At 55.7% G+C, this 26,989-nt stretch overlaps 1 protein-coding gene across 1 annotated transcript; it reads left to right on the top strand.

The window, feature by feature from the left end:
* The first annotated feature begins 162 nt into the window (after positions 1-162).
* LOC100738955 (mitochondrial inner membrane m-AAA protease component AFG3L1) lies at positions 163-26,007 on the top strand. The gene is made up of 9 exons (XM_084959123.1): positions 163-216; positions 1,027-1,282; positions 17,461-17,529; positions 19,776-19,901; positions 23,368-23,478; positions 24,528-24,643; positions 25,143-25,343; positions 25,422-25,616; positions 25,725-26,007. Exons 1-8 carry the CDS (start codon positions 163-165, stop codon positions 25,437-25,439), a joined length of 951 nt encoding a protein of 316 aa, XP_084815249.1. The 3' UTR covers positions 25,440-25,616; positions 25,725-26,007.
* The last annotated feature ends 982 nt before the right edge of the window (positions 26,008-26,989 follow it).

Here is a 26,989-nt window from a genome sequence, read left to right as displayed (position 1 = left end):
AACCACCCTTTACTAGCACTAAACGTCTCCGTCTGGGAGCTCGCACCTTGTTCACGCTGTAAGTCGTCGAACAAACTCTTAGCCTTCTCCTGAATAACGGAGACGCTCAGGGCCACGTTCCGCTGGCCGTGGTCTTCGAGCCACACACGCAACAATCGCTCCATGGTCTCCATGAGTGCGTTTCGGTGGCGGGTCAGCCGAGATGCTCGCAAGGGGGTGGCGATTTGGGAGCTCGCTTTGATTTTTTTCTTTATTATCTCGGATGGTAGCCACTGTGGAGACGGCAAGGCCTAAGGCCTTTGCGATCTGGCTGAGCTTTTCACCCATCTCAAATCGTCTTAACACTTCTAATTTTATGTCTAGGGCAATTGCTTTCCGTTCCCTTTTGGCACTCCCGGGGAGGGCCGCCGCGCTTAGGGGCCTTTTCCCAGGCATCTTTGCCTCCAAAATGTACAGAAACAGCAGCACTCCCAGGTGCAAGAAAAGCCTGTTTCCTCAAGGCTCCCTTGCAGAACTCGGGAGAGGGAGTGGGGCTTCGAGGAGGAGGCGCAGGCTGACGTCCCCGGAGACGCGAAGGGTCGCTACAGGTCTGCCCAGCCACACTGCCCAGGAACAGGCCGGTTCACTCTGGGCTGCAGGGCGGGCAGCGTGGCCCCCCGGCGTCCATCAGTGTCCAAATTCCTGGACAGCAAGCACATCAGGCCTGGCTGAGTTTCTGTGATGCAGAAAATAAAAATCCGAGCAAGGGAAGGAAGGTGTCCGGCACACGCCCCGCCAGTTCCAAGCAGAACCTGTTCCCAGCGCGCCGCGCGCTCGACTCTGAGAGCCGCTGCCCACGGAGGACCCCGGGAGGGCGTGTCCTCGGAGATGCCCGATTTAAAGTAAGTCTAAAGGCGCTGGCTCCCCTCTCAGCATCTCGTGCGAGTCGGTCCCTGGGCAGGTCAGGTGTCTGGGCGGGGAAAGGCGTCTGGGTAGGACAAGGCAGGGCGCGCGTTCAGAGGCCGACGGCATCAGGCCATCAAGTAGACACCTGAACAGAGGCCCCTGTGTCGGCGCCTCGGCCCTACGGCGCATGCGTTAGGCGACCGCGCGGGTGGGCTCGGGGCGTGGCGTCCTCTGGCCCGTTCGCCGCAGCGGGGCGCGGGTGCCCGCCCGAGCGGCGTCGGGTCGGGCGTGGAGCCTGTCCCAGCGGCCGCCGGCGGTGGTCGGCCCGCTCGCCGTGCCGTGGCGAGGCGGCTGGACGGCTGGGGCGGGCGGGAAGTCGTTCGGACCCGTCCGGCAGGTGAGCCCACCGATCCGGGGCGGCAGGGAGGACGGCTGACCTCGGCGTCGCGCTCGCGCCGTTGGGGTGCGCGGGTCGGTGCCGGGGAACGGGGTCCGCGCGAGGGAACCCGCCAACCCAGGAGCGGCGGTGACATCCCCTGCCAGAGGGCCCTGGGGCTCCCGCCCAGTCCCGAGTCCGTCGGTCCCTCGGGCCCCGCCCTCCTCCCTCGGGCCCCGCCCTCGGGCCCCGCCCTCGGGCCCCGCCCTCCTCCCTCGGGCCCCGCCCTCCTCCCTCGGGCCCCGCCCTCCTCCCTCGGGCCCCGCCCTCCTCCCTCGGGCCCCGCCCTCCTCCCTCGGGCCCCGCCCTCCTCCCTCGGGCCCCGCCCTCCTCCCTCGGGCCCCGCCCTCCTCCCTCGGGCCCCTTTCGCCCTTTCCTTCTGAAGTTCCCGTGCTTCCGGTGCGCCCGCCCCCGTCCCCTTATTCCACTGACCCTGAACCCACGTGGTCCTGAGCCCACGGGGAGCAAATTGCGTTCAGGCCTCGCTGCGCTGCTGACCTGCTGTGCCTTCTCCGGCGCTTTCTTCTGCTCTGTCTCGCACTTGTCCCTCCGATGTGATGTCGTGAAAGGGATTTGTCAAGTGTTGTGTTTTTTTGTTGAGACCTTCTTCGAGCCCAGTTCTGCCAGTGTAATCATAGCTAATCCTGTTTGAGGGTTTCTGGGCTCAGGGCTGCACGGGTTGTCACTTGTAAGCTTTCTACTCACTTGTCAGCTTTCTACTCACTTGTCATGTAGGATAAGACCCTGTTTTGGTTTTTATTTTAATGGCCCCACCCGTGTCACATGGAAGTTTCCGAGCCAGGGACTGACTAAGCCTTATCTGCAGCTACGTGGGATCCTTTAACCCACCTCCTTGGCTGGGGGATGGAACCTGCACCTAGGCAGCCACCTGAGCTCCTGCGGTGGGTTTCTTAATCTCCTGTGCCATAGCTGGAACTCCATAACTCTGTTTTATGGAAGAGGAAATGTAAGGTCACAGCTGCTCCAGCATTTTCAGTTATTTATTTATTTTTGCTTTTTAGGGCTGCACTTATGGGATATGGAGATTCCCAGGCTAGGGGTCGAATCAGAGCTGCAGCCTCCAGCCCACCCTACAGCCACAGCAGTGAAGGATCCAAGCCACGTCTGCAGCCTCCACCACAGCTCACAGGCAGCGCCAGAGCCTTAACCCACTGGGATTGAACTCGAGTCCTCATGGGTACCAGTCGGGTTTGTTACTGCCGGGCCACATGGGAGCTCCGTGAAATGTGTTTTTAATGGGGTAAAGCAGATGAAGACTTCAGGGTTACACTTCAGCCTGAATCCCAGTCCCTTGGAGGCTGTAATCGCCACTGTGGGAAATGCCCCATTGACCTGCAGAGGCAGATAATTCTCTCTCGTGGCAGTGCCTGCAGGGAATCCGTGTCCAGCAGTGGCCCCTGGGGTCGGGACTGACGTCGTGTTCCCAGTGGCTCTGTTCGAAACCACCGAAGGTGCTCTTCTTTTTCTGTCATCATTACCTGCACCAGGTTCACGGGAACCAAGCGAGGCTCCCTTGGTGTCTGTGTGGGGAGCGTGACACGGGGTGCGTGATGACGCAGGAGCTCCTGCCCTCCCCTTCTTAGCTTCCGTACTCGTCACACCCCGCTCTTCTCGTTGCTGCGTCACCTCCTGTCTTTACGGTTTTGTTCTGTCCGTGAAGGTGGTGAGAGACACACTCCTCTGAAAGGGCGTCGAGGGCGAGTCCTGGGGGCCGGACGGGAGCAAACCTTTGTTTCTGCCCGGCTGAGGGTTGGCCGGGCTGCGTCACGGTTGGGAAAGCCCAGCAGAGGCAGCGTGCAGAATGCCGTTCGTTGGGAGCACGTTGGCCCCGAAAGCAGGCTGGGGGCTGCGCTCAGCGTTTCTGGGGGAGCCTGGGTGTGGAGGCCCCCGGCGCGAGCAGGAGGACCTGAGGACGCGGAGGCGCGCATCGAGCGCGTCAAGCTGACGTCCGGGAAAAAACTGGCTTCTCCCTCAGCCTCTTTGTCCTGGTTTAAGGGCATGGCTGCTTATAGGAGTGCGATGCCTGCTTTTAAAGTACCGGAACCTCGGAGTTGTGATAATTTCTGCTATATGACAAAGTGATTCAGGAGTTCCTCTGATGGCTCAGTGGTTAACCAGCCCGACTCGTGGAGTTCCTGTCGTGGCTCAGTGGTTAGCGAATCCGACTAGGAACCATGAGGTTGCGGGTTAGATCCCTGGTCTCGCTCAGTGGGTTAAGGATCCGGCGTTGCCGTGAGCTGTGGTGTAGGTTACAGACTCGGCTCTTGAGTTGCTATAGCTCTGGTGTAAGCTGGCAGTTATAGCTCCAATTAGACCCCTAGCCTAGGAACCTCCATATGCCGCAGGAGCAGCCCAAGAAATGGCAAAAAGACCAAAAAACAAAAACAAAAAGTACCAGAACCTCTTCATTTTGTCCATACGGGTTTGCAGAATTCTTGAGGAGAAGTATAAGAAACACAAACTTAGAAAAACCGACAGGGGAGTTCCTGTCGTGGTGCAGCAGAAACAAAGCCGACTAGGAACCATGAGGTTGTGGGTTTGATCCCTGGCCTTGCTCAGTGGGTCAAGGATCTGGCGTTGCTGTGAACTGCGGTATAGGTGGCAGACAGGGCTTGGATCCCGAGTTGCTGTGGCTCTCTCTGTTGGAGGCCGGCGACTACAGCTCCAATTTGACCCATAGCCTGGGAATCCCTTATGCTGAGAGTATGGTCCTAAAAAAAGGGGAAAAAAAGAAAAACACCATGGCTCTGGCATAGGCCGGCAGCTGTAGCTCCGATTAGATCCCTAGCCTGGGAACCTCCATATGCGGCGGATGCAGCCCCGGAAAAGACAAAAAGACAAAAAAAGAAAAACCAAGAGCTACTAAAACAAAAGACACAGGTTGGCAGATCAGACTGGCAGGTTTACATCTGTGTATTTTTACTTTTAAAAATTTATTTATTTATTTATTTGGGTTTTCTGGGCTGCTCCTGTGGCGTGTGGGTGGTCCTAGGCTAGGGGTCCAATTGGAGCTGCAGCTGTCGGCCTATACCACAGCCTCAGCAATGCAGGATCCAAGCCACATCTGCCTCCTACACCACAGCTCACGGCGACACTAGATCCTTAATCCACTGAGCCAGGGGATTGAACCCATGTCCTCATGGATACTAGTTGGGTTCGTTACTGCTGAGCCATAATGGGAACACCTACATTTGAGGGTTTTTTTTTTTTTTTTTTTTTGGTCTTTTTGCCTTTTTCTGGGGCTGCTCCCCGCAGCACATGGAGGTTCCCAGGCTAGGGGTTGAATCGGAGCTGTAGCCACCAGCCTACACCAGAGCCACAGGAACGCGGCATCTGAGCCGCGTCTGCAACCTACACCACAGCTCACGGCAACGCCAGATCCTTAACCCACTGAGCGAGGCCAGGGACCAAACCCGCAACCTCATGGTTCCTAGTTGGATTCATCACCTGCTGAGCCATGACGGGAACTCCTACATTTGAGAATTTTTAAAGCATTCATTTGTATTGGGTTAATCTTGGGAGGTGACCAGGTGGGCGCACGGCGGGGTGTTGCCACTTCCTTTCCTCCCCTTCTTTGCGGACGCGGGCTCACTCCCCTACTTAGTCTTCATGGCTGGGCATTTCCACAGCTTGTGCAGACCTGAAGCCGTTGGCGCTGGGGATTCAGCATTTATCAGATGTGTTTCTCCTGGGAGATGCCTCCTGCTCAGTTCCGGTGAGTGTGGAGCCCGCGCAAGGGCCCAGAAGAGCCCGGGGGGTAGGTGATCGGCTGCAAACACGAGACCTTCGGCTCATGGAGCTTCCTCGAGACCTCACTGGAGACTCGTGGTTTGTCCTGAATGTTTCTGCAGGATTTCTTTCTGTCACATAGTATGTTTGGCTGTTCCCAGGGCCACCTTGGCCTTCAGGTGTCCATGGCTGTGTGTTGGGGTTGCTGCAAGGATGCCGTGAACAAAAAGAGGGCAGCCCCATGCTTGTGTTCCTGGAACTTGTCTGGATACTGGGCTCAGGCCCCGCACCTGCTGTGGTTGGCTGGCTGCTTGCGGACTGTCTGGCGGAGACGCTGTCTGAAACCTCAGCAAGTCTCAAGCCTCTGTCTGACCGCCTTTTTTTCACTTGGGAAGGATTTTTCTCAGTTTGGGGTCAGTTTTCCAAGGGCATGTGGAAAGCCGCAGTCCTGGGTGTCTCCTCCGTTCTTCACGTCTGGCTCCCCCACCAAGCGGTTCTGCAGCAGGGCTGCCCAGTTCGGACCCTCTCCCTGGAGCTCAGTCCCCTGCTCGTGGCAATCGCAGATCCCGGGGTTTGCCTGTGCTTCTGCCCAACAGACTCCTGTGATTCCCCTTCTTTGCTCGTGTTAATTTTGCTTTCTTTTTTGCTTTTTAGGGCTCACCCACAGCCTAGGGAAGTTCCCTGGCTAGGGGTCGAATAGGAGCTACAGCTGTTGGCTGATGTCACAGCCAAAGCAATTCCAGATCCAAGCCGTGTCTCCGACCCACACCACAGCTCCTGGCAACGTCGGATCCTTAAGCCACTGAGGGAGTGCAGGGATCGATCCTGCATCTGCATGGTTGCTAGTCCGATTCGTTTCTGAGCCATGAGGGGAACTCCTGTACATTCTTTTTAAAACAATAAAGTTTTTCATCATAGTCTGTCCCAAGGGACTGGATAGAGTTCCCTGTGCTGTGCGGTAGGATCTCATTGTTTATCCATTCTAAATGTGATAGTTTGCGGAGTTCCCGTCGTGGCGCAGTGGGTAACGAACCCGACTAGCAACCATGAGGTTGCGGGTTCGATCCCTGGCCTCCCTCAGTGGGTTAAGGATCCGGTGTTGCCATGAGATGTGATGTAGGTTGCAGACATGGCTCGGATCCTGCGAGGCTGTGGCTGTGGCTGTGGCTGTGGTGTAGGCCGTCGGCTACAGCTCCCATGAGACCCCTAGCCTGGGAACCTCTGTATGCCTCGGATGCAGCCCTGAAAAGACAAAAAACAAAATAAATGCGTAAATATATAACTACATGAGTCAATAAATGTGATCGTTTGCATGTATCAACCCCAAACTCCCCGTCCGTCCCACTCCTTCCGTCCGTCCCCTTTGGCAACCACGGTTCTCTTGTCTGTCTTTGAGTCTGTTTCTGTTTTGTTGCTGTGTTCATTTTGCCATATTTTCTTTTTCTTTTTTTGGCTGCCCCTCGGCATGTGGAGTTCCTGGGCCGGGATCATTTGCAGCATTCACCATGGCTGTGGCAATGCTGGATCCTTTAATCCGCTGGGCTGGGCTGGGGGTGGGACCTGTGTTCTGACGCTGCAGAGATGCTGGTGAGCCAGTTGTGCCACAGCAGAAACTGCTGTGCCATGTATCTTATTATTTTTTCTCTTTGGCCGCATCTGCAGCACATAGAAGTTTCTGGGCCAGGGATGGGATCTGAGCTGGAGCAATGACGTACACTACAGCTGAGGCAGTGGTGGTTCCGAAACCCACTGCCTGGGCATCAGACTGGTGCCTTGACAGAGACAAGTCAGCTCATTTACCCTCCGCACCACGGTGGGAACTCCTCTGTGCCATGTCTTACTTATTTATTTTCTTCTTTTTAGGGCCGCACCAGCAGCATATGGACGTTCCCAGGCTAGGGGTCGAATTGGAGCTGTAGCCGCCAGCTTGCGTCACAGCCACAGCAACGCAGGATCCAAGCCATGTCTGTGACCTACACCACAGCTTACGGCGAGGCCGGATCCTTAACCCACTGAGCGAGGCCGGGAATCGAACCTGCAACCTCATGGTTCTTCGTCGGATTCGTTCACCACGGAGCCATGATGGGAACTCCTGTGTCATGTTTTAGAGTCTACATGTAGGTGATATCAGATCACTGTGTGTCACTAAGGGAGTCTCTGACTTAGGTCACTTAGTGTGGTAATTTCTGGGGCTGCTTGTGTTGCTGCAAGTGGCGTTGTTTCATTCATTCCTCTGGCTGGTTTGTGTTTCCTTGTGTGTGTGCACCACATCGTCTTAATCCACTCATCTGTCAGCGGACGTTTAGGTTGTTTCCACCTCTTGGCCGTGAGCAGAAAAGGGGCGTGAGTCTTTGCGAATGGTACTTTTGTCCGAATGTGTGCCCAGGCAGGTGTGGGGTTTCGTTTTCTCAGGAACCTCCGTGCTGTTCTCCAGAGTGGTTGTGCCAAATACACCCCCACCAACAGTGTGGGAGGCCCCCTTTTCCCAGCACCCTCTCAGCATCTGTTGTTTGTAGACTCACTCATGGTCGGATGGCTCTTCTGCCTGGGGTGAGGTGGTGGGCAGGGTGTTTTGCTTTGCACTCCTCTAAACTGGCGACATCGGGCTCTGCGTGTGCCTGGACGCTGCCCGCGTGTCTTCTTTGGAGAAATGGCTCTTTAGGCCCGGGTGTTGTGTGGTGTTCGTTGGCCTCACCTGTTGCAGGGAGACGTCTTCAGGCTGGGGGCGAACCCACACCACAGCTGGGGCCACCGTGGCTGAGGCGTCAATGCCGGATGGGCCATCTGACTCTTAAACACTGCGCCCCACAGGAACTTACAGGTTGTTTGTTTTTTTGTCGTTGAGTTGCGTGAGTTGTTTGTATATTTTGGAAATGAAGCCTTGTCGGTTGCATCTTTTGCAACTATGCTCTCCCATTCTGTAGGCTACCTTTTCATTTTGTTTATGATTTCCTTGGCTGTGCAAAAGCTTGTAAGTTTGTTAGGTCCTATTTTATGTTTTTATTATTTCTGTTTTTTAGGAACCTGCACATGGAAGTTCCCAGGCTAGGGGTGGAATCAGAGCATCAGCTGCAGGCCTGCGCCACAGATCTGAGCCCCATGTGTAGCCTCCACTGCAGCTTGTGGCAACGCCAGATCCTTAACCCGCTGAGCGAGGCCAAGGGTTGAAACCCCATCGTGGATACCAGGTGGGTTCTTAACCTGTTCTGGCCTCCAGAGACTGACCTAAAGCGACATAGTACAGTTTGTCAGAGGGAGTCTTGCCAACAGTCCTTCTAGGAGTTTATGGTATATCGACGTCTTTAAGCCATTTTGAGTTTGTTTTTGCTCGTGGTGTGCGGGTGTGTGCCAGTTTCCTTCATGTACACGCAGCTGTCCACTTTTCCCAGCACTGCCGGATAAAGAGACAGTCTTTTTCCAATTTTATATTCCTGCCTCCTGTGCCCAAGGTTAATTGACTGTGGGTGTCTGGGTTTACTGCTGGGTTCTCCGTCCTGTTGCGCTGACCCGCATGTCTGTTGTTTGCACCGGTGCCGCACTGTCCTGGTTGCTGTGGCTTTGTAGCATCGTCTGCCGTCTGGGAGAATTATGCCTCTTGCTCTGCTCCTTTCCTCAGGGTTGCCTTGGCAGTCCTGGCTCCTCTGGGGCCGTGTCAATGTTTGGATTGTTCTAGTTTTGTAAGAAAATGCCGTGGGTGACTTGGCAGGGTTCGCGATAAATCTGTAGATGGCTTTGGGTGGTGTGGTCACGTTAACAGTAGTCATTCTGCCGACCCAGGCGCATGGACTGTCTTTCCATTTCTTCGAACTCCTTTACTTTGCTTTATTAATTTTTCATAGTTCTCAGTGTATAAGTCTTTCACCTCATTGGTCAGGTTTATTCCTAGGGATTTTATTTTATTTTATTTTGTGTGAGATTTTAAAAGTTTTTTTTTACCATTCCTTTTCTGATATTCATTGGTAGTATACAAAAATGCAGCTGATGGAGTTCCTGTCGTGGCTCAGTGGTTAGCGAATCTGACTAGGAACCATGAGGGTGTGGGTTCAGTCCCTGGCCTCGCTCCGTGGATTAAGGATCCGGCGTTGCCGTGAGCTGTGGTGTTGGTCGCAGACGCGGCTCGGATCCCGCGTGGCTGTGGCTCTGGTGTAGGCCGGCAGCGACAGCTCCGATTCGACCCCTAGGTGGGAACCTCCATATGCTGCGGGGAGCGGCCCTAGAGAAGGCAAAAAGACCAAAAAAGAAAACCAACAACTGATTTCTGAATGTTAATCTTGTATCCTGCTACTTTGCTGAATTTGTTTATCACATCAGCTGGTCTTTGTGTGGAGTCCTTAGGGTTTTCTATGTAGCTTGTAATGTCCCCTGCAGTGAGTGACAGTTTTATCTCTACTTTTCCAACTTGGATACCTTTTATTTCTTTCTCTTGTTTTTTTGCTTTTAAGGCCTCCCTTGCGGCATATGAAAGTTCCCAGGCTGCGGGTTGAATCGGAGCTACAGCTGCTGGCCTGCACCACAGCCACAGCAGCTTGGCGTCCGAGCTGCGTCTGCAACTTACACCGCAGCTCACAGCAATGCTGGATGCTCAACCCACTGAGCGAGGCCAGGGGTCCAGCCCACGTCCTCATGGATAGTGGGTTCATTACCACTGGCCCGCAGCAAGAACTCTTCCTTCCCTGTCGATTGCTGTGCTGTGACCCGGACTCCAGTACCGTGTCGACTGAATGCGGCGAGAGTGGGCCTCTTCGTCCTGCTCCGGGTTTTAGCGAGGAGGCTTTTCGCGTTTCTCCATTGAGTGTTACGTTGGCTGTGGGTTTGTCCGACGTGGCTGTTACTATGTTGAGATGTGTTTCCTCGGAACCCACCTTGGTAAAAGTTTGTTTTTTTTTTTTTTTTTTTTTTTGTCTTTTTGCTATTTCTTTGGGCCGCTCCCACGCGGCATATGGAGGTTCCCAGGCTAGGGGTTGAATCGGAGCTGTAGCCACCGGCCTACGCCAGAGCCACAGCAATGTGGGATCCGAGCCGTGTCTGCAGCCTACACCACAGCTCACGGCAACGCCGGATCTTTAACCCACTGAGCAAGGGCAGGGATCGAACCCGCACCCTCATGGTTCTTCGTCGGATTCGTTCACCACGGAGCCATGATGGGAACTCCTGTGTCATGTTTTAGAGTCTACATGTAGGTGATATCAGATCACTGTGTGTCACTAAGGGAGTCTCTGACTTAGGTCACTTAGTGTGGTAATTTCTGGGGCTGCTTGTGTTGCTGCAAGTGGCGTTGTTTCATTCATTCCTCTGGCTGGTTTGTGTTTCCTTGTGTGTGTGCACCACATCGTCTTAATCCACTCATCTGTCAGCGGACGTTTAGGTTGTTTCCACCTCTTGGCCGTGAGCAGAAAAGGGGCGTGAGTCTTTGCGAATGGTACTTTTGTCCGAATGTGTGCCCAGGCAGGTGTGGGGTTTCGTTTTCTCAGGAACCTCCGTGCTGTTCTCCAGAGTGGTTGTGCCAAATACACCCCCACCAACAGTGTGGGAGGCCCCCTTTTCCCAGCACCCTCTCAGCATCTGTTGTTTGTAGACTCACTCATGGTCGGATGGCTCTTCTGCCTGGGGTGAGGTGGTGGGCAGGGTGTTTTGCTTTGCACTCCTCTAAACTGGCGACATCGGGCTCTGCGTGTGCCTGGACGCTGCCCGCGTGTCTTCTTTGGAGAAATGGCTCTTTAGGCCTGGGTGTTGTGTGGTGTTCGTTGGCCTCACCTGTTGCAGGGAGACGTCTTCAGGCTGGGGGCGAACCCACACCACAGCTGGGGCCACCGTGGCTGAGGCGTCAATGCCGGATGGGCCATCTGACTCTTAAACACTGCGCCCCACAGGAACTTACAGGTTGTTTGTTTTTTTGTCGTTGAGTTGCGTGAGTTGTTTGTATATTTTGGAAATGAAGCCTTGTCGGTTGCATCTTTTGCAACTATGCTCTCCCATTCTGTAGGCTACCTTTTCATTTTGTTTATGATTTCCTTGGCTGTGCAAAAGCTTGTAAGTTTGTTAGGTCCTATTTTATGTTTTTATTATTTCTGTTTTTTAGGAACCTGCACATGGAAGTTCCCAGGCTAGGGGTGGAATCAGAGCATCAGCTGCAGGCCTGCGCCACAGATCTGAGCCCCATGTGTAGCCTCCACTGCAGCTTGTGGCAACGCCAGATCCTTAACCCGCTGAGCGAGGCCAAGGGTTGAAACCCCATCGTGGATACCAGGTGGGTTCTTAACCTGTTCTGGCCTCCAGAGACTGACCTAAAGCGACATAGTACAGTTTGTCAGAGGGAGTCTTGCCAACAGTCCTTCTAGGAGTTTATGGTATATCGACGTCTTTAAGCCATTTTGAGTTTGTTTTTGCTCGTGGTGTGCGGGTGTGTGCCAGTTTCCTTCATGTACACGCAGCTGTCCACTTTTCCCAGCACTGCCGGATAAAGAGACAGTCTTTTTCCAATTTTATATTCCTGCCTCCTGTGCCCAAGGTTAATTGACTGTGGGTGTCTGGGTTTACTGCTGGGTTCTCCGTCCTGTTGCGCTGACCCGCATGTCTGTTGTTTGCACCGGTGCCGCACTGTCCTGGTTGCTGTGGCTTTGTAGCATCGTCTGCCGTCTGGGAGAATTATGCCTCTTGCTCTGCTCCTTTCCTCAGGGTTGCCTTGGCAGTCCTGGCTCCTCTGGGGCCGTGTCAATGTTTGGATTGTTCTAGTTTTGTAAGAAAATGCCGTGGGTGACTTGGCAGGGTTCGCGATAAATCTGTAGATGGCTTTGGGTGGTGTGGTCACGTTAACAGTAGTCATTCTGCCGACCCAGGCGCATGGACTGTCTTTCCATTTCTTCGAACTCCTTTACTTTGCTTTATTAATTTTTCATAGTTCTCAGTGTATAAGTCTTTCACCTCATTGGTCAGGTTTATTCCTAGGGATTTTATTTTATTTTATTTTGTTTTTTTTTGTGTGAGATTTTAAAAGTTTTTTTTTACCATTCCTTTTCTGATATTCATTGGTAGTATACAAAAATGCAGCTGATGGAGTTCCTGTCGTGGCTCAGTGGTTAGCGAATCTGACTAGGAACCATGAGGGTGTGGGTTCAGTCCCTGGCCTCGCTCCGTGGATTAAGGATCCGGCGTTGCCGTGAGCTGTGGTGTTGGTCGCAGACGCGGCTCGGATCCCGCGTGGCTGTGGCTCTGGTGTAGGCCGGCAGCGACAGCTCCGATTCGACCCCTAGGTGGGAACCTCCATATGCTGCGGGGAGCGGCCCTAGAGAAGGCAAAAAGACCAAAAAAGAAAACCAACAACTGATTTCTGAATGTTAATCTTGTATCCTGCTACTTTGCTGAATTTGTTTATCACATCAGCTGGTCTTTGTGTGGAGTCCTTAGGGTTTTCTATGTAGCTTGTAATGTCCCCTGCAGTGAGTGACAGTTTTATCTCTACTTTTCCAACTTGGATACCTTTTATTTCTTTCTCTTGTTTTTTTGCTTTTAAGGCCTCCCTTGCGGCATATGAAAGTTCCCAGGCTGCGGGTTGAATCGGAGCTACAGCTGCTGGCCTGCACCACAGCCACAGCAGCTTGGCGTCCGAGCTGCGTCTGCAACTTACACCGCAGCTCACAGCAATGCTGGATGCTCAACCCACTGAGCGAGGCCAGGGGTCCAGCCCACGTCCTCATGGATAGTGGGTTCATTACCACTGGCCCGCAGCAAGAACTCTTCCTTCCCTGTCGATTGCTGTGCTGTGACCCGGACTCCAGTACCGTGTCGACTGAATGCGGCGAGAGTGGGCCTCTTCGTCCTGCTCCGGGTTTTAGCGAGGAGGCTTTTCGCGTTTCTCCATTGAGTGTTACGTTGGCTGTGGGTTTGTCCGACGTGGCTGTTACTATGTTGAGATGTGTTTCCTCGGAACCCACCTTGGTAAAAGTTTGTTTTTTTTTTTTTTTTTTTTTTTGTCTTTTTGCTATTTCTTTGGGCCGCTCCCACGCGGCATATGGAGGTTCCCAGGCTAGGGGTTGAATCGGAGCTGTAGCCACCGGCCTACGCCAGAGCCACAGCAATGTGGGATCCGAGCCGTGTCTGCAGCCTACACCACAGCTCACGGCAACGCCGGATCTTTAACCCACTGAGCAAGGGCAGGGATCGAACCCGCACCCTCATGGTTCTTCGTCGGATTCGTTCACCACGGAGCCATGATGGGAACTCCTGTGTCATGTTTTAGAGTCTACATGTAGGTGATATCAGATCACTGTGTGTCACTAAGGGAGTCTCTGACTTAGGTCACTTAGTGTGGTAATTTCTGGGGCTGCTTGTGTTGCTGCAAGTGGCGTTGTTTCATTCATTCCTCTGGCTGGTTTGTGTTTCCTTGTGTGTGTGCACCACATCGTCTTAATCCACTCATCTGTCAGCGGACGTTTAGGTTGTTTCCACCTCTTGGCCGTGAGCAGAAAAGGGGCGTGAGTCTTTGCGAATGGTACTTTTGTCCGAATGTGTGCCCAGGCAGGTGTGGGGTTTCGTTTTCTCAGGAACCTCCGTGCTGTTCTCCAGAGTGGTTGTGCCAAATACACCCCCACCAACAGTGTGGGAGGCCCCCTTTTCCCAGCACCCTCTCAGCATCTGTTGTTTGTAGACTCACTCATGGTCGGATGGCTCTTCTGCCTGGGGTGAGGTGGTGGGCAGGGTGTTTTGCTTTGCACTCCTCTAAACTGGCGACATCGGGCTCTGCGTGTGCCTGGACGCTGCCCGCGTGTCTTCTTTGGAGAAATGGCTCTTTAGGCCCGGGTGTTGTGTGGTGTTCGTTGGCCTCACCTGTTGCAGGGAGACGTCTTCAGGCTGGGGGCGAACCCACACCACAGCTGGGGCCACCGTGGCTGAGGCGTCAATGCCGGATGGGCCATCTGACTCTTAAACACTGCGCCCCACAGGAACTTACAGGTTGTTTGTTTTTTTGTCGTTGAGTTGCGTGAGTTGTTTGTATATTTTGGAAATGAAGCCTTGTCGGTTGCATCTTTTGCAACTATGCTCTCCCATTCTGTAGGCTACCTTTTCATTTTGTTTATGATTTCCTTGGCTGTGCAAAAGCTTGTAAGTTTGTTAGGTCCTATTTTATGTTTTTATTATTTCTGTTTTTTAGGAACCTGCACATGGAAGTTCCCAGGCTAGGGGTGGAATCAGAGCATCAGCTGCAGGCCTGCGCCACAGATCTGAGCCCCATGTGTAGCCTCCACTGCAGCTTGTGGCAACGCCAGATCCTTAACCCGCTGAGCGAGGCCAAGGGTTGAAACCCCATCGTGGATACCAGGTGGGTTCTTAACCTGTTCTGGCCTCCAGAGACTGACCTAAAGCGACATAGTACAGTTTGTCAGAGGGAGTCTTGCCAACAGTCCTTCTAGGAGTTTATGGTATATCGACGTCTTTAAGCCATTTTGAGTTTGTTTTTGCTCGTGGTGTGCGGGTGTGTGCCAGTTTCCTTCATGTACACGCAGCTGTCCACTTTTCCCAGCACTGCCGGATAAAGAGACAGTCTTTTTCCAATTTTATATTCCTGCCTCCTGTGCCCAAGGTTAATTGACTGTGGGTGTCTGGGTTTACTGCTGGGTTCTCCGTCCTGTTGCGCTGACCCGCATGTCTGTTGTTTGCACCGGTGCCGCACTGTCCTGGTTGCTGTGGCTTTGTAGCATCGTCTGCCGTCTGGGAGAATTATGCCTCTTGCTCTGCTCCTTTCCTCAGGGTTGCCTTGGCAGTCCTGGCTCCTCTGGGGCCGTGTCAATGTTTGGATTGTTCTAGTTTTGTAAGAAAATGCCGTGGGTGACTTGGCAGGGTTCGCGATAAATCTGTAGATGGCTTTGGGTGGTGTGGTCACGTTAACAGTAGTCATTCTGCCGACCCAGGCGCATGGACTGTCTTTCCATTTCTTCGAACTCCTTTACTTTGCTTTATTAATTTTTCATAGTTCTCAGTGTATAAGTCTTTCACCTCATTGGTCAGGTTTATTCCTAGGGATTTTATTTTATTTTATTTTGTTTTTTTTTGTGTGAGATTTTAAAAGTTTTTTTTTACCATTCCTTTTCTGATATTCATTGGTAGTATACAAAAATGCAGCTGATGGAGTTCCTGTCGTGGCTCAGTGGTTAGCGAATCTGACTAGGAACCATGAGGGTGTGGGTTCAGTCCCTGGCCTCGCTCCGTGGATTAAGGATCCGGCGTTGCCGTGAGCTGTGGTGTTGGTCGCAGACGCGGCTCGGATCCCGCGTGGCTGTGGCTCTGGTGTAGGCCGGCAGCGACAGCTCCGATTCGACCCCTAGGTGGGAACCTCCATATGCTGCGGGGAGCGGCCCTAGAGAAGGCAAAAAGACCAAAAAAGAAAACCAACAACTGATTTCTGAATGTTAATCTTGTATCCTGCTACTTTGCTGAATTTGTTTATCACATCAGCTGGTCTTTGTGTGGAGTCCTTAGGGTTTTCTATGTAGCTTGTAATGTCCCCTGCAGTGAGTGACAGTTTTATCTCTACTTTTCCAACTTGGATACCTTTTATTTCTTTCTCTTGTTTTTTTGCTTTTAAGGCCTCCCTTGCGGCATATGAAAGTTCCCAGGCTGCGGGTTGAATCGGAGCTACAGCTGCTGGCCTGCACCACAGCCACAGCAGCTTGGCGTCCGAGCTGCGTCTGCAACTTACACCGCAGCTCACAGCAATGCTGGATGCTCAACCCACTGAGCGAGGCCAGGGGTCCAGCCCACGTCCTCATGGATAGTGGGTTCATTACCACTGGCCCGCAGCAAGAACTCTTCCTTCCCTGTCGATTGCTGTGCTGTGACCCGGACTCCAGTACCGTGTCGACTGAATGCGGCGAGAGTGGGCCTCTTCGTCCTGCTCCGGGTTTTAGCGAGGAGGCTTTTCGCGTTTCTCCATTGAGTGTTACGTTGGCTGTGGGTTTGTCCGACGTGGCTGTTACTATGTTGAGATGTGTTTCCTCGGAACCCACCTTGGTAAAAGTTTGTTTTTTTTTTTTTTTTTTTTTTTGTCTTTTTGCTATTTCTTTGGGCCGCTCCCACGCGGCATATGGAGGTTCCCAGGCTAGGGGTTGAATCGGAGCTGTAGCCACCGGCCTACGCCAGAGCCACAGCAATGTGGGATCCGAGCCGTGTCTGCAGCCTACACCACAGCTCACGGCAACGCCGGATCTTTAACCCACTGAGCAAGGGCAGGGATCGAACCCGCACCCTCATGGTTCCTAGTCGGATTCGTTAACCACTGCGCCACGACGGGAACTCCGGTAAGAGTTTTTATTATGAGTGGATGTTGAATTTTTCAAGTCCTTTTTCTCCATCTATTGAGACGGTCATGTGGTTTGGGAATTTTCTTCTGCTAAGTGCTGTGTGAGGTTGATTCACCTGCGTCGAACCATCGGCTTGAACTTGGGATGAATCCCACTTCGTTGTGGTGTGTGGTCTTTTTCATGTATTGTTGGATTCGGTTGACTAAAAATTTTGTTGAGAATTTTTGTGTCTATATTAGTCAAAGATAGTGGCCTGTAGTTTTCTTATTTGGTAGTATCTTTGGTTTTGGTATTAGGGCGATGGTGGCTTCATAGACTGTCTTTGGGAATGTTTCTTCTTTTTCAGCCTTTTGGAAGAGTTTTGGAAGGATGGGTGTACGTTCCTCTTTGTATTATGTGTGGTAGAATTTGCCTCTGAAGTCATCTGATCTTGGACTTTTGTCTGTGGTGGTTGTTTTCCTTTCTTTTCCTTTCTTTTTTCAGGCACCCCCATAGTATGTGGAAGTTCCTAGGCCAGGATTGAATCTGAACCACATCTGCGACCTACACCGCAGCTGCAGCAACACCAAACCCTTATCCCACTGTGCCACAGTGGGAACTCCTGAAGGAGTTTTTTTTGTTTTGTTTTGTTTTGTTTTGTCTTTCTTCTAGGGCCACACCCATGGCATATGGAGGTTCCCAGGCTAGGGGTCTTATTGGAGCTGCAGCTGCCGGCCTACAGCCACAGCAACGCCAGATCCTTGACCCACTGAGCGAGGCCAGGGATCAAACCAACAGCCTCATGGTTCCCAGCGGGATTCGTTTCCGCTGCACCACAATGGGAATTCCCAGTACAAGACTTTGACTTACGTTCCTTTTGGCTGTTTAAGCCAGTTTGGAAGTTGCTGCTCAGCTGTAGCAGCTTTTATGTTCTCTTCTCGCTTGGTTCCTAGTTCCTGAAACACCCCCAGGCTGAAAGCGTCCACAGTAGGAGGAAGGCAGAACCCAGACTGTGCTGTGCAGCGCAGGCTGCTCCCGGGGAGGCGCGCCTCTCTGCGTGGGACGGGGACAGAGGCCTGTGTCCTGCGGGAGACTCACGGGCTTCCTCTCTTCTAGGTGGACCGGCTGGAAGTCATGAACAAACAGTCCGTGCGTGCCATTCCCGCTCCCAGGACTTCGTCCGAGGTGAGGGGTGGGTGCAGGGCTGGCTGTTCCAGACGGAGATTTTGGTTTTGGTTTAGTGTAAGGTGTCGTTTTGGGGTTTGTTTCAGAGAAACACCTCTCCTGGTTTTACTGCCCCCCACCCCCCGTGAAAGGTCCTCTTTTATTTGCTGATGCACACGGACACCTCGGGGACAAGTCCCAGGTAGCACGAGACCCCGTATGAGGCTGTGACTGGCCGTGTAACACATCAGAGCCGCTAGCCAGGGTTTGGGAGGAGAGGAGAGGAAAGGGCCAAAGGCAGCAAAGGCAGGGTCAGCAGTCGATGGGCTTTTCCCCCCTTTTACAGCTGCACCTGCGACATACGGAGGGTCCCAGGCGAGCAGTAAATCAGAGCTGCCGCTGCCGGCCTGGCCGCAGCCCCAGCAACGCAGGATCTGAGCTGCATCTGTGCCCTGCGCCGCAGCTCGCAGCAGGGCTGGGCCCTTAACTCACGGAGCAAGGCCAGGGATCAAACCCACATCCTCACGGACACTGTATCGGGTTCTTAACCCGCTGAACCACAACGGGAGCTCCGTGATGGGCGTTTCTACTTTGATTTGAAACCCGAGGCTGTGGTTTTTGGCGCTGGGGCCTGTCGGAGCTGCTCGCGGCTTTCCTGGGGCCGGAGCTGGTGAGGAGGCTGTGTGGCCGCTGCCGCCTGTCGCCACTCATGCCGAGGTCTCTGCAGAGGTCCGTGCGGTTTGACGTCGGCAGTGTGGACAGCTTTGAGTGCAACCTGGAGACCGCCCACTGGGAGCCGGGCATCGAGACCCCCACCAGACGGCCGTGGTCCGCACCAGCGAGAGCGGGCCTCACTGCTCCGCTGGTTTTGCTCTGCTCGCAGCTGCAGCGTCCGCAGTGGCACAGGAGTCTCTACGTCGGTTTTTATTGAAGAGAGAATTGCTGAGGGGAAGGCTGAGCCAGGCGGCCGGAGAAAGGGTGCGGGGGGCCGGGGGCCCCTCAGCCGTGAGCAGGCCGGGCTGGGCCGTGGGACTTCTGAAGGGAGGCCGTGGGCCGCCCTCCGCGCCCCCAGGTGAAGTTGGGCAAGGGTTGGGGAAGCTGCCTATATGGGCTGGCACGTTTTGGAGAGAGAGACTGCTCCGTTTGTGCAGCAGAACCACGTTCTGGAGCCGCCTGCCCTTGAGAGCGTGCAGGCGGTGTTTGTGGCCCTTCTCTTGAGGGAACGTGAGACGTGGTTGTCTTTGACTTTCCAGCTCTTTCTTGCAAACCCTGGTACCCACCCTTCTCCTGGTTGGCATCCTCTGCCAATGTCGTGGTGTTGGCCTGGCACTTACCACCCTGACGTCCTGGACCCGGCCGCGATGCGGCCTGGCCGCTTTGACCGTCGGATTTACATTGGTGAGCGTGCTGGCCGCCTGGGTGCTCAAGCATAGGCCCTCATGCTCTTGGCTTAGAAGTTTAGTTAGGAGTTCACGTTGTGGCTCAGCAGGTTAAGGAGCAGACATCATCTCTGAGCACGCGGGTTCGATCCCTGGCCTCCCTCAGTGGGTTAAGGATCCGGCGTTGCCGGGAGCTGTGGTGTAGGTCGCAGACGCAGCTCAGGTCCTGCATTGCTGTTGCTGTGGCTTGTGGTGTAGGCTGGCAGCTGTAGCTCCGATTCACCCCGTAGCCTGGGACCCTCCTTATGCTCCGGGTGCAGCCCTAAAAAGCAAAAAAACAAACAAACAAACAAGAATTTGGTTAGATCATCAGCTGTGTGTTTGGAGGAGAGTCTCTTGCGGTCCCGAAGCAGTGAGCGTGTGAGGCGGTGGAGGTGCCTGGCTGCCCTGCGCTGTGGGAGCAGGGATGTGGTCGGGGCTGTGGGCATGTCACTGCTGCCCATGCAGTGGTGGCAGGTGGCATGTGACACAAGTAAGTTCATCAGCTCTTACTTCCTGGTGCCGTTACTTGGACTCCGAGCAGAGTCTGCCAGTGAGGCGCTCACGCGGCCTCTCTGCCTGGGAGGACCTGTTGCCAGGGCAGCCCGCGTCCCCCTCTTTGTTGGGGCTCGGTCTTTGGGACGGGGTGCCGTGGACCAGAGGCTACACAGTCAGGAAAGGGCTTCAGTGGTTGAAGAGCTGAAGGTCTGGGACCTGGGGATTGTTTTTCTTGGCTCCCCGGCCCCAGTGAGTAGCCAAGGGCAGTGCAGACACACGGGGCTGCCTTTGCAGCCACTGTGAGGTGCCTGCCAGTGACCCTCCCTGGGGCTCTGTGCCTCTCTCTGTTAGGCCCCCCTGACATCAAAGGCAGGTCCTCTGTCTTCAAGGTCCATTTGCGTCCACTGAAGCTGGATGGGAGCCTCAGCGTGGACACCCTGGCGAGGAAGCTGGCGGCCCTCACGCCCAACTTCACAGGTGAGTGTCCCCAGGCTGTGCCGCTTGCCTGGGGAGGCTGGGTGTTGCTGGGTGGTTTCTGGTTGTGGCATCTGGTCCTAGCAGGTGCCACTCCTGTCTTCAGAACCTTGAACCTGCTGAGACATATCAGAGGCCTCAGAGATGCTTAGCCCCAAAGCTGACTTGTTCCTTTTGTGTGTGTGTGTGTGTGTGTGTGTTTTGCCTTTTTTAGGGCTGCTCCCGTGGCATATGGAGGTTCCCAGGCTAGGGGTCAAATCGGAGCTATAGCCACCGGCCTACGCCAGAGCCACAGCAACGCCAGATCCAAGCTGCATCTGCAACCTACACCACAGCTCACAGCAACACCAGCACCTTAACCCACTGAGTGAGGCCAGGAATCGAACCCGCAACCTCGGGGTTCCTAGTCGGGTTCGTTAACCACTGCGCCACGACGGGAACTCCTGATTTGTTCCTTTTTAATTCTGTTGAGGCTTGCTCAGTTTTGACTGTAGAGACGAGGCTGGGTGAGGTGAAGAAGCCATACTGTTTCCTAGTTGCCCTCCCACCCTGGTCTTCCTTTGCCTTTCTCCTCTTTGTCATTAAAACTCCACATTTTGGAGTTCCCATCCTGGCGCAGTGAAAGTGAACCCGACGAGGAGCCATGAGGTTGAGGGTTCGATCCCTGGCCTCGCTGAGTGGGTTAAGGATCCAGCGTTGCCGCGAGCTGTGGTGTAGGTCGTAGATGCAGCTCGGATCTGGCGTTGCTGTGGCTGTGGTGTAGGCCGGCAGCTAAAGCTCCAATTCAACCCCTAGTCTGAGAACCTCCATAGGCCACAGGTTTGGCCCTAAAAACAAACACAAAAACAAAACAAAAACCTCAGCATTTTGCATTGGAAAGCTTGTTTCCCTACCAGGTGGTTTAAACCTCAGTTGTTCAGAGATTCTCCCAGGGCCTTCCTGCCCAGCTCACCCTCCTCGGCGGCCACAGGGCTTTGCGAGCCCAAGTTACCGTGGCCCCCTGGGTGCCTCATTCCCTCCAGCCACCACAGCCGCTTCTTGGTGTTCTGGGCAGGGAAGAGACGAGGGCTGGTCTAGCGCTTCCCAGCTGGGCGGCCCTCCTGGCGCGGCAGGTGAAGGACCCAGTGTTGTCGCTGCTGTGGCACAGGTTTGACCCTCTTCCGGGAACGTCTGTGTACCATGAGGCTGGCCAAAAAGAAATCCCCAAAACCAAAAACTTCTCCAAATGAATAAAAGACGGGAGCCTACATATCCAGAAAGGCCATCAGACTCCAAAGAAGATAAACCCAGAGCCTCCACACGGAAACGCTTCGTAACCCACGTCGGTCAGAGGTAAAGAGACGCTTGACGCCTGCCGGGGGGCCGGACCTCACCCTCTGGGCCGTGAGATTCCCTCGACTCCTTGCTGAGCCCTGGAGGCCGGACGGCACTGGGTCTGGCTGAACCCAGGCATTCCCAGGATGCGTTTTGTTTTGTTTTTCTCCTGCTGAGGGAGCTTATTCTGGTTAAACCTGCCCTCACAGACGTCCTGGAGTCCCTCAGGCTGCAGTAGAAGGTGCTGGTTAGTCATCGGAGGCCATGTGACAGAGCCCCCCGACACAGGTCCCTGCGTCACCAAGGCCGCACCGTCGTGTCCTTGGTTTGTAACTTCTTTTTCTTTCCCTCTGGGGTTTCAAAGACAAGGGCGGGAACCCGTCCTTCGCTGTCTGTTGACGGACACCTGCTGTAGCAGGTGGACCCTGTGACAGGTCAGTGGGAGGACGGCAGTTGCTGCGGGGAAGCAGGACGCTCGTGTGTTGTTTCGGCTGGAAACGGGACAGCTGCCTTTGAAATTCCCATGGAACTGCCAAGGGCCCGAACAGCCAACACAGCCTCGCAAAGGAGCCGAGTTGGAAGACTCCCTCCCATCTCGAGCCCCAGCCCCAGAACGAGGCTCAGACCTAGACCCGCAGAGTGAAGCCCAGAGGCTTGTGGGTCTTGAGCAGTTGCTCTCTCAAGGGTGCCGAGGCCCGTCGATGGGGACGGAGGTCCATCCAGCCAGAGGTGCTGGGCCGCCGTCTCCACAAGCAAACGCAGGAATACAGGAATACGGCCCTGGGACCGAACGCAGAGCCCGACTCAGGGTGGGCAGGCGACCGGGAACTCTGAGGTCTTAGGGGAGAGCGGGGGGTCGGCCCTGGTGGCTCGCGTGCCAGGCAACCCGTGAGACGCAGAATCGGACTCCCGCAAAAGTGAGGTCCTGCGCATCAGGGGCGTGGTCGAGGGAGTGAGAAGGTACCTGCGAGTGGGAGGAAATGGCTGCGTCTGGGAAGGGTCTGGAATTCGGAGCCCAACTTAAATCAGGCAGAGGATTTGAATGTACGTTTTCCCAAAGACGTACCCATGGCCAGAAAGCAGGTGAAAAGCAGCCCGGTGTCATCAGTCATTGAGGATTCACATCGAACCCACAGCGAGATGACACTGCACGCCCACCGGGCTGGCCGCGAAGACCGCCGAGAGGAGTGGGCAGGGCTGTAGGAAAGGGGCCCTCGCGCGTTGCTGGCGGCATGTCCCACGGTGTGGCCGTGGAGATCAGGTTGGCGGTACTTCAAGTAGTGAAATCCAGGAGTTCCCGCTGGGGCACACAGGATTGGCAGCACGTTGGGACTCCTGGGACACGGGTTCTGTCCCCGGCTGGGCACGGTGGGTTAAGGATCCAGCATTGCCGCAGGTCTGCTTTGGTTGTGGCTGCGGCTCAGGTTTGATCCCTGGCCTGGGGACTCCATGTGCCATGCAGCAGTCAAGTATGGGCATCTCCTGGGCATCTGTCCGAGACGCCTGGAAACCTTTGTCCACGCAGTGGCTTGGCCGTGGGTCTTCACAGGAGCCCCCTTCCCAGCGGCCAAAAGGCGGAACTGCCCTCGTGTCTGTGTGTGTGTGAGTGGCTGAGAGCCGTGCACAGCTGGCCCTCAGCGTCCGGATGCAGGCACGCAGGCACACGGGATCTGGGACTCGCATGGGCTCCTCGGGACACCTGCTCAGCACACCGGAGAAGGGGGTCGAAGCGCTGGAACACGCTGCGCTGCTGCACGGGCCCCAGCATGTCACGCCCCGTGAAGAAACACACGCGGAAGTGCCCGCGTCTTGATTCCATTTGTGCAAAACGTCCAGAACCTGGACGTCCAGACAGTAGATGCGTGGCTGGGGGCGGATGTGGGCAGGAGCCAGGTAGGTGCCATGACATGAACACATCTTGGTAAATCCGCTACAACTCTTTGAAACATGCAATGAAAATGGATAGATTTTGTTAAATTATACCTCACTACGTTGTTGAACTGAAAAACTGGCTAAAAGCAGAGGAGACTGTCAGAGCAGCTCCCGTTTCCTTCCCGCCCTTGACCTGGTTTAGCTCTGGTCCCTCTGCTGGAGGTTTTCCTGGAGCTGCCCGCTCCGGGGATGCTCACGTCTGCTCTCTGTCCCCCCGGGTCAGGCGCTGCTATTTCCAGTGTCTGCAGTGAAGCGGCCCTCGTTGCCACCCGCCACCGGAGTCCTTCTGTTCAGGAGAAGCACTTCGAACAGGCCCTTGAGAGGGTCATGGGAGGTGAGCCGGCGGCCTCGGGTGGGGACGGTCCAGCTCCACCTGCCTCGAGCTCACCCGGGCCCCCCTGCCCTCAGTGCCCTGGAGCCAGGGGACCTGCCAGCAGCTCTTGGGCTTTTTCTAGAGCAGCAGCTACAATTTCAAAGGGGTGGAAGCGCCGGGCGCTGAGTCAGATCCGGGTTCGGGCGCTGCCCTGGCTGGAGGAGGATGCGCCGAGTGCTTCCTCGTGGAGGCTTCAGGGCTGGGGCCGCGCGCCGTGACGGCGCGAAGGGCCAGCATGTGCTTCAGCGGGTGGGCGAGGGGCTCCCGAGCAGCTTCCTGGGGCCGGCGGGTGAGGGGCTTCCGGCGGGGAGGTGCGGGAAGTGGTGTGTCGGGACTGCAGGCTGGCCGTACTCTTTTGTTTCACTTTTTGTTGGGTTTTTAAATTTTTTTCCCGGTCTTTTCTAGGGCTGCATCCACGGCATATGGAGGTTCCCAGGCTAGAGGTCTAATCAGAGTTGTAGCCACCGGCCTACACCACAGCTCATGGAAACACGATCTTTAACCGACTAAGTGAGGCCAGGGATCGAACCCACAACCTTATGGTTCCTGGTCTGATTCCTTAACCACTTAGCCAAAAAGCCGGGCTTCCCTCGGGTGTCCTTGCCTCTTCTGCACCCTGTTCCCTGCCTATAACTGGCTTGGAGGTGGCATTTGACAATCACTTCTTGTCTCTCTCTGCTTCTGGCATCAATCACTTCCAGTCAAGCCGCAGACCGAGCCTCTCATGCCATTGGCTAAAAAGATGGGCCCCAGAGCCATCTGCTGCGGGCACCCCGAAAGGGCGAGACGTGGTTCTGCAGAGCAGGGGCAGCACGGAGTCTGCTGTGGGCCCAGGCTCTGAGCCCGGCTGGAGTGTGTGTGTGGAGCTGACAGCCTTTGGGGCTGTCGCTGTTGGACAGAGGCTCTGACTGGCCGGCCCCCAGCACATCCTGAGTCGCGGGCGGGGATTGGGCACCCGTTTCTCAGCTGTCCGACTCTCCTCAGCCTCTTATCCGGAGTTTGATTTGTAGGTCTTGAGAAGAAGATGCAGGTCCTGCAGCCCTGTGAGAAGGTGACAGTGGCCTACCACGAGGCTCGCTCTGTGGTGCCGGGCTGGTTCCTGGAGCACGCGGACCCCCAGCTGAAGGTGGGTCTCACCTCCCCGTCTGCGGTGCATTCGGGCTGGCTCCCTCCCAGCTCATCCCTTGACCTCTGGCCTGGGTGGCTGCCTGGGGACTCTGCAGGCCGTGCCGAGTGGGCATGCTCTGTCCCACACGGCGGGCCTCTCTCGCTCTGCATTTCAGCGGCTGTAACTGTCTGGAATTGGTCGCAAAGTTCCGTGAGGGCTGGGTGGGCAGAGAGGGGTAGGGTTGGGCTTCCAGGCGGGGTCTGGACGGTGCCACCACCTGACACACGGAGGTTGGACGTGGAGCTCGCCTCCCCCGCCCCGGCTTCTGCCCGCCCGTGGCTCCTCCACAGTGTCCTCAGGTTGGCAGGACCGGTGGGGTTTCTGCGTTGATCCTGGGGTGACTCCTGTCAGTGGTGGGGCCTAGGCTCTCCTCTTACACACTCTGGTCCGAGGGGCGAGGTTGGTCCAGGCCGCCGGGGAGGCGCTGGGGTGACAGGGTTGCTACCCTGCCCGGCAGGTGTCCACTGGCCCCCGGAGTGAGGGGCTTGGCTTCGCCCAGTGCCTGCCCAGGGAGCAGTACCTACACACACAGGAGCAGCTCTTGGACTGTGTGTGCGCCCTGCTGGGGGGCCGGGTCGCCGAGCAGCTGTTCTTCGGGCGGGTCGCCATGGGGGCCCAGGACCACCTGCGCGGGGTCACCCAGAGTGCCTACGCCCAGGTAGGGCAGTGGCCACGGTGGGCTGGGGGCTCCGGGCGTTGTCCAGCCAGGTTCACCCGTGCTCCTCGCCCACCCCAGGTGTGCAGTTTGCGATGAGGGCGAGGCTGGGGCAGGAGTCCTTGGACCTTCTGCAGCAGGACGAGGCGCTGCTGGAGAAGCCCTCCAGCGAGGCCACCCACCCAGCTCATGGATGAGGAGGTGCGGGCGCTCATCAGCACCACCCATGCACGCACCCTGGACCTGCTGTCTCGCTGCCGGGAGCAGGTGGACAAGGCGAGTGGCGCCACAGAGCGGAGGCTCTGCTGGGGCTCACAGTGGCCGGGCCAAGGGGGCGCGCTGTGTTGGGGCGCAGGGGGGTGGCCTGACTGCAGCGTCTTGCAGGTGGGCAGGCAGCTGCTGGAGAAGGAGGTGCTGGAGCGGGCGGACATGGAGGAGCTACTGGGCCCCTGACCCTTCTCTGATGAGACCACTTACGCGGAGTTCGTGGAAGGCACAGGCGGCCTGGAAGAGGACATGTCCCTTACCATGGGGCTAAAGGGCTGGAACCGGGGACAGGTGAGGGACAGCCTGGAGCATCACGTGCAGGAGAGCCCAGCCGAGCGCCTGGGCTTGCAGGGCAGCCTCCAGGGTCTTCCGAAAGCAATTAAAACACACGGTGTTTTTAGCTGAGGGTCTTCTGCGCTGCAGGGATTCCTGCCCCAGAGCACTTTCTCGCTGTTCCTGAGGCAGACGGGAGGGCAGTGGCAGCAACCCACCTGCCCCCTGGGGAGGCCTGAATGTGGGAACCCCCTGGGCCCCTGAGGAATCGGGTGGTAGGCTTCTCTGCAGGGCCAGCCGCTCGGTGGGGAAACCTCGCTGCTGGGCCCTGCACTTTAACTGCCCCAGGGGGAGAGGGAGAGGGGGCTTTGGGCCCATTCAGAAACATCAACTTTCGGGCGTTCCCCTGGAGGCTCAGCGGAAGCGAATCTGACTGGCATCCATGAGGACTCAGGTTCAGTCCCTGGCCTCGCTCAGTGGGTTAAGGATCCGCTGTTTCCGTGAGCTGTGGTGTAGGTTGCGGGTGTGGTTTGGATCCTGTGTTGCAGTGGCTGTGGTGTAGGCCGGCAGCTGCAGCTCTGATTTGAGCCCTAGCCTGGGAACCTCCATATGCCGTGGGTGCGGCCTTAAGATGACAAAAAAAAAAAAAGAAAAAGAAACATCACCTCTTGGTGAGGCAGCGGGGTGATTCAAAGGTAGTAGCTCTCCGGGTTGGTGGAAGGCTTGCTGGTCCTTAGGGAGGGGCCTTGACCCCTCCCGCAGGGCTGTGGTTGGGGAGGGTGGGGGCGGAGTCTGGGCCCACGCACAGCCCTGGGGGGCACCCTTCAGAGTCCCCCCTCGTTCTCGAGGTGGGGCCTGTCTCTTGTGATCCCTTAGGGTTGGAATCTGAGAGAGGGAGGCCCTGTTCCAGGTGAGAGGAGCCACCCCTGGGTTGTAACCAAGGTCTCGGGCCCAAGAGCCCAGTGGTCTGGTCGGTCCCAGGGTGCCCCGGCGACCCAGGCCCTGGGAGCCGCGTCGGGGCTGGGAGCCTGGGCTTCGTGGGAATGGCTTCTGCGTTGCCGCACAGGCCAGGAATCGTCACATGGTGACGGTCAGTGGCGCCTCGGGTG

This window comes from Sus scrofa, chromosome 6 (genome assembly GCF_054392235.1).
Source record: "Sus scrofa isolate SSC_HxYL_T2T_F1_AM1 chromosome 6, Sscrofa_HxYL_maternal_Yorkshire_Landrace_v2.0, whole genome shotgun sequence".
Taxonomy (NCBI): Eukaryota; Metazoa; Chordata; class Mammalia; order Artiodactyla; family Suidae; genus Sus; species Sus scrofa.
This window is presented reverse-complemented; position numbering and strand designations above follow the sequence as displayed.

Bases quoted from the DNA above. Each gene is read 5' to 3' on its own strand.
- LOC100738955 (XM_084959123.1), top strand. From the start codon at position 163: ATGGTCTCCATGAGTGCGTTTCGGTGGCGGGTCAGCCGAGATGCTCGC. The intron at 1,283-17,460 runs GTGAGCCCACCG...CCTCTCTTCTAG, and splicing joins CGTTCGGACCCGTCCGGCAG to GTGGACCGGCTGGAAGTCAT. The intron at 17,530-19,775 runs GTGAGGGGTGGG...TCTCTCTGTTAG, and splicing joins CTCCCAGGACTTCGTCCGAG to GCCCCCCTGACATCAAAGGC.